Source organism: Gadus morhua, chromosome 11, assembly GCF_902167405.1.
Source record: "Gadus morhua chromosome 11, gadMor3.0, whole genome shotgun sequence".
Classification (NCBI taxonomy): Eukaryota; Metazoa; Chordata; class Actinopteri; order Gadiformes; family Gadidae; genus Gadus; species Gadus morhua.
In genome coordinates this window covers 11108351-11118350 of record NC_044058.1, presented here as the reverse complement: position 1 = coordinate 11118350, position 10000 = coordinate 11108351, and the positions used below count along the sequence as shown (strand labels likewise).

Genomic DNA, 10000 nt, shown 5'->3' with positions numbered 1-10000 from the left:
GTGGCGGGAACGCACCTTTGCACTCGAGATCGAAGTGGCCAATTAGTACCGAGCCTGCGTCGATCCACCTCGTTAATTGGCCCCCAAAGGAAGGCAGGGACAAAGTTTAGTGTGTGGTGGGGAAAAAAAAGTTTTGCTCCAAAGGTTTTTTTTCCCTCTTCTCTCTCCCTCTCAACCAAGTTTCTAAGAAAGCTGCGCTGAAAGTTCCTCTGCCCTCCATTGGATTTTGAAGCAACAATTATTATTTTTTCTAGATTATATTCATAAGGCAGGTCTGTTCCTGCCCCTGGGATAGATAATCAATTCGTACGTCGTTTATGAGTCTGATATAGTAAATAAAAAAAATGCTAACCCCATAGGGTTTGGGGCTGCATTAACAGGATGGCCGATCCAATAAATTATCCTAGGTGGAAAGAAATTGGTGGAAACAATTCGACGGTAGGCTACTTTTATCTAAATTGTACAACGAATATTAGAACCCTCTGAATGCCTATATTATGTTGTGTCTTTCCCCTTCAAATCAACCAACACACATCATTAGCCCGTAGGCAAATGCCTACAGCAAAAATACCGAATCAATGTCAATATGGCTTAATAATGTAGGCGCTACATCCGTCCTGATAACCACAGCTCAGGTCCAAGGTTCAGCCCTACACGAAGGCTTATTATAGGTAGGCTACTATTCTTCTATTGGAAACACCGCGCATCTTATAAACACGTAGGCGTGTGCGCATTAGTGAATTAAACGGTGATTTTTTTAATATTATTTGTCCCTTTTGGGCTGTGGCATTTGTCCTGTCAATCTGCTAATGTCTCGGGGATGACTCACGCCAGACTAACATGTGATGGTATTTTGCGGTTCAAAATGGCCTCTGGCAATAAAAGGGATAAAGTGTTACCTTCTGCTACCGCTGGATGGAGACGTAGCGCTGCACCTTCAAAGAGATGCGGTCACCTCCAAGAAACATACGTCCCTCCTCACAAGAAATGGGATACATATTTAATTATATTAGAATGAACTATTTCATGTTCACACGCACACACACACACACACACACACACACGCACGCACACACACACACACACGCACACACACACACACGCACACACGCACACACGTATATGTCGCAGGGTCCACAGAAAAGCTTGCACACTAAGTAGGCTGGTGTGCGATCTGGTTTCACATATATAGGACACCAAACTTAACATCGTCCTGACATACTTCCCTCAATTCCCTCATTCGTCGTCCTCTTTGCCGGAGGGTCACTCCCTATAATCCCCGCACAGAGCGACTTTTCAGTTACGAAAAGTTTCATGATCTCTTGGCCAATAACAGTCGGTCATGGATAATAATTTAATTAAGTCGTGCATGTTGGAAAGTATGAATTGAGTGACCTGCATACCATACAATCAATGGACGGAAGGGAACCATTTAAATTACCATATTTTAAAAAAAATAAGAAAAAATAGATAATAATAGTAATTATTTAAATTATTATTAAGAAATAAAACATTTAACAGAAGGTGACCTGAGTCTATACATTTAAATGTAAGTTTCAAATGTTAGCGTCTCCTATCAAACGCATCTCATAATTTGGCTGTCACGTAAATAAAACCACGTGACCGAGCACCACCGCGCTGAGTGGGGAGGGGAGGAGGGGGAGAGGCGGGGGGGGGGGGCAGCCCTGAGCCGAGCCAGCAACGTACAGGAAACTGCGCTGGCGGATGAGAGGGAGATAGAGGGATAGAGCAAGAGAGGGAGAAGAGAGGGGTGGGGGGGGCTTTATCCGGAGAACACGGTAGTTGACACAGCATCAACACCAGTCCTCAGCGGGGCTATCAGCTGATAGCAGCCTGCGAGACGAGCGGCGTGGGACGCAGATAGCGAGGAGGACGCTCGGGTCTCCCAGCGGGTTGGCGACAGAGCAGATGGGCGCGACTGTGCCCAGCTGATCGTCCACCTCGGAGAACAGTGGCGTAGGACGGTGCCCGCCCAATGCTGTCGGAATTCAGCGAACGTGACTTGGATATCGGTGAGTTTACGACATTGTAGCGTATGAGTTATCCTATCCCATAATAAGCCTGCGATATTTGTATTTAAAAAAAAAAAATCGATGTTCTGTTTTACTTTGCAGGGCCATGCTAGTATCATGTTAGTAATGGGTATCCTTGGTATAGCGGCATTATGAAGCAGCGGTCCTTATCGTGTTGTTCCTATTATCAGTGAAGACTGTGCAATATCGCAAACAAAGTTTTCATACGCGGGCCTGTTCACATCCGCACGGCGACAGACGGGTTTGGAAGTCAACACAGCACCGCCCGACTACTCGCTATATTGTCTCGACGAGAAAGGGAACATTATCGGGTTCGCCTGGCTGTAGCCTAGTAACAGTGTGTATACACTTCATTCAGCCGGGTCGCTGTTTGCTCTGGTCCGAGGCTGAGCCGGTCGATAATAAGCCATTCATCGTTAGTAGTGGTTCGAAATGTACTTCTCAGCTGGCCTCCAACTAGGCTGCAGCATCACGTCCTCTCTCACATGCTGCATGGGATCACCAGCAGGATATTATGACAACACAAAGCAATGGTTTGTTTTCTCATATATTTGACCTATTAGTATTGCTAGGAGCTGTTCAGTTTTGAACAGCCTCCCCCCCCCCCCCCCCCCCCCCCCCCCCCCCCCCCTTTCCCTCTATTCTGCGTTTGTGAATGAGTACTCCGTCAATGTGTTGGACTGTAGTCGAGATGAAATAGCATTGCATATTGAGAGAACAGGCACAATGGAAAGCTCTTATGGTAGTGCCCACACGTTGTTCTCGACGCCTTCTTTCACACTTCTACTATATTTGCCTTTTTGTCCACAACCACTGTTCTCTATGGATGTTCACAAAGTCATCCAGTAACATAATTAAATAACTCCCAAAGGGAACTAAGTTTCCAAGTTGAAGTCATATGTAAGAGCAGGGTAACGACTTGACGACATGACACTTGACAGAAAGCCCCAAATACATTCTTATTTTCCTCGTCTGCTGTCTTCCTCCGTTTTCCTTTGTTTACGAGATGGCTATAGTGCTAGCCTCAAAGGGGGGGTGTGTATTCAAATCCTGATATGGTTCATGGCCACATAGTCAAATGTTAAAATCATCTTCATGGTTGTTGCTGGCTGCTACCAGCAAACTGAGAATTGTTTTGTCCTGTTTTTTTGTTTTGTTCTTAGGTAGTTGAGCAAGATTGATTGGGCCTTACAGTTTTTCTGACTGTTTTCTGCCTTTACACAAACATATTCCTAGTAGATTCCTCGTCTTCACATCAAGTTCACATTAGAGTCAGTGCACTGTAAAATTGAACATTTATAAAACAAATGTAATGAGCAAACCATGAATCTAATTATTCCCTCGGTTTATAAGCCTATTAATGAGGGACGCACAAAAGCTTTGGGAGGTGTAAAAGAAAGTTTCCATCTGGAGCATGGAAGTTAGTAAGGCTTTATCAGACCAAATGTGACAGAATCCTTGGATGTTCAAATTCATATCCTTACTCCTCGACAGCTGAAATAACACAATGTGATCCACCACCAGAGTGTTATGCAAGTTGTAGAAAAAAAAGTAAGAAAAATATAACGACAACTCTACTGTATAAATAAATAAATATATAGTATCATTATTGTTATATTATTTTCTAGTTATAAATGTATAATAGTACATCTCAGAGCCACATAGAGACTTCATTAAAACAAATGTGTCATAAATCTAACCCTGAAAATAAACACAAGAAAGTACAGTCAGTTTTTTATCGTCTGCCAAAGCTCTCATATCTTCTCATATGTCTTTGTATCGTCCCTTCTTGTGTAGACCACCTTAGCTGCTGGAACTATGCTCCCTCGAAGTATGAGGACAGGTGCTTTTGATCTGCCGGGGGTAGAGTCAACTGATGTGCCTCTCATTGGCTACCGCCCCTTGTCACCTGACAACGGCACTCCTGGCAACCAATCGGGGCGAGGCAATGCAAACAATGACCTGGACAGTTCACAGGTAAGTGTCCATGTTTTACCTCTCTATTTCCTTCTTTCCCTCTTTCTATCTTTCCCTCTTTCCCTTTTGATTTCAACAGGGGGGATCTCAATGATATAGTTGGGGTTTTCTAGAGGTGAAACAATCCATGCTACAAGTTCATTTTATTCCTTATTTCCTTATTTATTCCTTATCATTTGAAACTTATAGCCACAGCCAAACCAACCCCTATCCTCCACTCCATGGGTAACTTCAGCCTCTCAGTCACTGTGTGGTGTGTGTGTGTGTGTGTGTGTGTGTGTGTGTGTGTGTGTGTGTGTGTGTGTGTGTGTGTGTGTGTGTGTGTGTGTGTGTGTGGCAGAGCAGAGGCAGCCCCTGTTAGCAGGGCTGTCTGTTGGGCACAGTTGTCCCTGGCCAGGGCTGCTAACGGCAGTTGCACGGCTGTTTTCCATGACGCCTCGACCAGCGGCTCTTTCACGAGTCAACAACTGATGCAGTCAGCGGGGTCTTCCAGAGAGCCCTGGGGCAGAGAGAGAGAGTGGATGAGAAAGGCAGCCACTGTGTGCTGGAGAGTGAGAGGGGGCCTGCAAGGGTGGGGGGATGTTAGCAAGCTAAACAGCTTTAGCTCCGGAGGGAAACTGGATAGATTAAAGCTCATTTCCAACAGCAGAAAGCTGGGAAAGAAGTGGGATTTCTTATGCTCTGAAATTCTTGAAAATGGTTATAGTTAAACATGTGGGAGAATGCTTTGGAGGAATTTAGAACATACTGGATTCAGAAGAGGATTTGTTACATGGGAGTATGATAGGTCAAATGTATAGGATTATACGACTTGGATGACTGGGTTACAGTTTATTGACCCTCTATCAGTGGTCCACTGTCTGTTGGTGAGAACTCAATTAATACACACCTCTTTATTTATGAACTGCTCATTCAGTATAGGGATTTGTTCAGTAACAATAGATTTATTAGGACATGACTTGGTCTGTAATGTTGTTGAGATTGGGTAATTTGAGACAAACTCCCCAGTTGTAGCATAGCTTAGCCTAGTTTAGCAGAGTCGGCCGGTTCTTGGCATGGCTGAGTCGGACACAACCTTTGACCTCTTGGTTAATGTTCCATTTGTAAGGTGCTAGGTGGGAACACGCTACTCGGTGAGTTTAACCCGGTGGTTAACAAACACTGTTAACTTATTATACCTATTATCTAGTTTTCTAAAACATAACATACTAGGTTTCATTCAGATGACGAGCCATGTATACGTGTTTATCTATTTATCGTGGCAACAGAAAGCAAAGGGAGAATGAGGGCGAGTCCAAACTGTTGGCATAATGACTGCAAAGGACTTTGACGAAATCAGGAACTTGACAATCATAAACATTTGTTTTATGTTATCACTATGATGCGTCACTATGACTATCACCATACTTTTATGATGAGATTTTCACTTTACATATCCGGCTGCCTTCGTTGGCCAACTCTCTTGTGCCTGCTGTGTGTACACACAGACACTCACACACACACATGTTAAGCTATTTCTAGCCACCCACATCCTAATCAGGAGGGCTAAAGCGACTCACTGCTCCTCAAAGGCTCCCTTTCCAGCTTGATGTGGTCACATGACCCCAGTCTGCCGAGCCCCGTCATAAATAATGCACGGGGTGGTCGGTCGGTGGTGGACCTCCGCCGTACACCTGCTGCCTGCTCCAGTCCTCCCCTACCGTGGGGCTCAGTTCCTGGATTTCCCCTGGGGGAGGTCTGTCAAGTGGAATCCGATACACGGCGTGTTCATTATTTAACAAGGGGACCCTGGGTTCCTGGGGGGAGGATGGGAGCCGGGTGGGTGTGTAGCCTCAAGGGGGGCCTACGGGATATCAGGCTTCCCGGGGAAGCTTCCTCTGGAGGGAGCTCTGGTATACTTTGATGAGCTGCTGAGGGGGAACCTCTGTGCCGTCGACTGTCGCTCCGTGAGGAGGGAAGCGATGAACTCGGGTGAACCGACCGGCCCAGGGAACCTTTACATGGTAAACGTCTGGGGGTGGAGAGAGAGAGAGCGAGGGAGAGAGAGAGAGAGGGGTACAGATAAAGAGGCAGAGTGAGAGAAAGAGAGAGGTAGAGAAAAGAAGGAAGAGAGACAGTGAGTTACAGAGAGCTAGAAAGAGAGAGGAAGCTAGTGAGACATGGAGGAAGGAGGGGGTCATTAATTTAAAAACCTTTGTGAAAATGGTGTACTCTCCCTCCTTCTGAGACGATGGGGCTCTTACACGGTTCACCACAACAACAAGTCTCACTGTTTGAGAATTTGTTGTAGAAACATAATGTGTTAACATATCAAGGCGGGGAAGAACAGTTCTTGCGTGCCCAAAAAGTGTGTTGATAATAGGAATGGGGGGGATGGGTCGGAAATACAGAAACAAAAACTGCTTCTTATGGTAACTTTTTGGGACTGTGGTATCTAATGTGGAGAAGCTGGACGGTCCCGGTGAGCGAAAGAAGGAGAGGAAAATAGCACTGGAACACGAAAGCAAGGCTTGCTTCCTGTGTTTGTTCCTCTTTTATTATGCACTTCCTGTTTAAGGGACGGGGACGGGGGGCATAACAGTGCCAAGCGAATAACCCCACCAACAAACACACACACTGCTAAATTAGGATTAATGTGCTAAAGAGAGTTTAGCGTGTACAGTGCTTGCGACACAATAGGTGCTCTGTATGTCGAAGCGCTGGTCAGCAAGGACCCAAGGTTAGCACCCTCTGCCCGTTTGAATGTAAACTTCCTGTTTGTGTGTGTGTGTGTGTGTGTGGGTACATGGCAAAAGGGGGCGAGTCATAATCTTATTTGGACAGTAGAGTTTCCGACTGCTAACACGTGTTACATTTGCACATTCATAAATAGTTAAAATCATACTCCCATTTCTATTTCAGTGGCAGTTTAATATAGGGTAAACTGTCACTTGGCAGACGGTCTGAGAATCAAATGACAACATGATTTCCACAATCAGTTTGATTGTTAAAGTGAATTTGAACTCATAGGAAGATTGGCCTAATTATCTGTAGATTTGGTTGAGAATTCCCAATTGATATGGATATGATATATGTTAGATGTTTTGGTTGTATAGGGTCATGGCCGTACTAATAGCACTACCATCGTCTCCCTGTTGTTCAAGCTTCCTCTAAAGCAGGAAAGATAATAACTTCTCAACCCCTCACCATTGACATGTTTGTCGATTGTTACCCAACACATCAATAAGCAAACTGGCCTCCACACACATACGCGCACGCAAACACACACGCACGCGCACACACACGCACACGCACATGCACACGCACACACGCACACACACACACACACACAAACACACACACACACACACACACACACACACACACACACACACACACACACACACACACACACACACACACACACACACACACACACACACACACACACACACACACACACACACACACACGCGCGCACGCACGCACACAACGTGTGAAACTCTCCATCGGTGTGCTAATGTGGCCTTCCTGTGCTCTGCCGTTTCAGTGCTAAGAAAATAAATATCTTCCCACCTATTGCCCTCCCAAGGTAGGAGGGCTCCCTCTGCTGGGTTCCTGCTCAGGGTTGCTTCCCTCTGGATTTGTTGCTCTTTTTACTGGGCCCTTAAGGTTTTTCAGGCCTTTAGGTTAAACTATACTTCTGCTTCAAACAGCCGCACTAGATAGACGCGAGTCTCTATGCGACGTTAGCATTCACAAAGGTGACCTCTCCTGACCTGAAGTTACATTTTGGAGAGGTGCAGGAAGTCTACGCCGACGGACACTGTAGAGACCCATGGCTTCCCACGGCGGCTGTTCAATGCAGAAATATGAATGAACCTTTAGGGGAACCTTTAACCTTCAACTGCCGAGTCCTATAATGCCCCCTGAGACTAAGTGTGATAAAGGGCTATCCAACTTAAATTGACTTTGCATGTATTGATGGACGGTTGATCGTCCCTGGGTGCATTTGTTGATGTACTGTTGTATACCGTTGTATACCGTAACACTGTCTGCGAGCGGCCCTGAGCTCATATTTATTGGAATGCCTCTTCGATGTTGCAGCACTCTCAGACTTACGAGCACTTAGGGGGAAATAAAGTAAAATAAATAAATGCACCCCACACTTTTATTCCGGCAGCGGTCCTACGTTCGTATCCGGTCATAGTCTGCGGCACTCAAGTTCTCGCCTGCCCCGATATTGATCACCGAGCGTTTTGATTCATGGCTCTCAGCCTGCTACTGGTGTGTCTGGTGGGAAGGAGGTGTCTGCTAAATGAACAAGTGTGGATAGCGGTGTGAGTGAAGGATGGGGAGAGAGAGAGGAAGAGATCGAGCAGCCCCGAGTGTGTGTCTTAGGAGTGAGATAAAATAGGATACTCGGTCAAACTGGTTTATCAGTATGCTAAGGTCGTCCGCAAAGACAGTGCAGCAAGGGCAGAGGGAGAGAAAAAGAAGAAGAGGGAGAGAGAGAGAGAGAGAGAGAGAGAGAGAGAGAGAGAGAGAGAGAGAGAGAGAGAGAGAGAGAGAGAGAGAGAGAGAGAGAGAGAGAGAGAGAGAGAGAGAGAGTGGGGGGGGGGTGGGGGTAGAGAGAGGAGGTATTGTTCTTGAAATAGCTTTGGGGCATTGTATCTCTGTTATTGTGTGTGTTGGAGGTTTGTTTGTCTTTGTGTGTGTGTGTGTGTGTGTGTGTGTGTGTGTGTTTGTGTGAGTGCGTGCCAGATGTGTTGGTAGAGGAAGGTCTCTGTAATGATTAATGTTTTGTTCTACATAAGTGTTTGTGTGTTTGTGTGGATTGTCAACACTGTGTTTTTATTTATATGTGGGTTTATTCATGTCAGCATGTGAATGTGTGTTAGTATGTGTGTGTGTGTGTGTGTGTGTGTGTGTGTGTGTGTGTGTGTGTGTGTGTGTGTGTGTGTGTGTGTGTGTGTGTGTGTGTGTGTGTGTGTGTGTGTGTGTTTGTGAGTGTATTTGGGTAAGGGTGTGTTTATGTGTGTTTCAGTGTAGGTGTATGATAAGATAAGACAAGCCTTTATTGTATCCTTGAGGAAATGTTTTGCCCAGGTATTCTAGAGAACACAGGTGACATAGCGGCACACAGCCTCTCCATATACAGACAATTTGTCCGTATACACGTGCAATCAAACTGCAGTTAACATCCATTAACACACACTAATATAAAAACACTTGAACATACCCGCCAAGATAATTGCATGATTCTTTATACCAAGGTATTGCACAGATGACCGAGTCCAAGATATTGCACATTCCCCCTCAATAAAACCAATAACGTTAATATTGCAATAGTGCTCCACGCCAAGGGATGATACAATAAAATGAGTGTTTGTCTCCGCTGCCTGTGTTTGTGTGCCCTCTGTTTGCAGCCCAACTGCCTGTGTGTGTGGGTGTGTGTGTAATGGGTGTTCCCAGGTGATGCAGGGAAAGGGGGTGGAGTTTAATCCTCAGTTTGTGTTTGTGTGCAGTTGAGTGACTAGAAAGAGAACCAGGCAAAGACATATACCGGGAGAGTCCTGGCGAACAAAGAACCAGAGAGACATAGAGACAGAGAGGAAGAGAAGGAAAAGTTAGCTCAGTACAGGAGAGCCTGAACACTCGGAGTAAGACAGATGAGAAGAAACGGTATCCATGGTGTCTACACTTTGCTTGTCAAGGTTTCCAGGAAGCTTGCAGATTTCTACCAGTCTGGACTTGCTGAGCAGAAGGTAACAAGTGGGGAATCATTATCCCTCTTTCTTTTTCTCCTTCTTTCTTTTTGTTGTGTGTGCTTCTCCCCTGTGTGAGAGATGCACAGCCACGGGTGGATTTGAACCGGAGGCAGGGACGTGCAGAGACACAGGGCAGGGTAACAGGTTAGATGTGTTGACTGTTGAGGTAGCTGTGCGACGAGCCAGCCTTAAGAGAGACACTGTGACAGGATGTGGGGA

The 10000-nt window shown here is 45.7% G+C and overlaps 1 protein-coding gene and 1 long non-coding RNA gene across 6 annotated transcripts in view; one reads left to right on the top strand and one right to left on the bottom strand.

The window, feature by feature from the left end:
• The first annotated feature begins 1715 nt into the window (after positions 1 to 1715).
• rgl2 (ral guanine nucleotide dissociation stimulator-like 2) overlaps positions 1716 to 10000 on the top strand; it is a 35145-nt gene continuing 26860 nt past the window's right edge. For 3 of the 5 annotated variants that reach the window (XM_030370857.1, XM_030370859.1, XM_030370856.1), the window contains exons 1-2: positions 1716 to 2033; positions 3852 to 4031. In XM_030370857.1, coding sequence (XP_030226717.1) covers positions 3873 to 4031 — 159 coding nt within the window. In that variant the 5' untranslated portion in view covers positions 1716 to 2033; positions 3852 to 3872. Of the gene's footprint in view, positions 2034 to 3851; positions 4032 to 4489; positions 5165 to 8972; positions 9779 to 10000 lie in introns of those variants that run through there. The other 2 variants (XM_030370861.1, XM_030370858.1) reach the window with 2 other exon arrangements.
• On the bottom strand, positions 4279 to 5728 carry LOC115554213 (uncharacterized). The gene is made up of 2 exons (XR_003978572.1): positions 5591 to 5728; positions 4279 to 4530 (listed from the first exon to the last, which is right to left on the bottom strand). It is a non-coding gene; the product is annotated as an uncharacterized LOC115554213 (long non-coding RNA).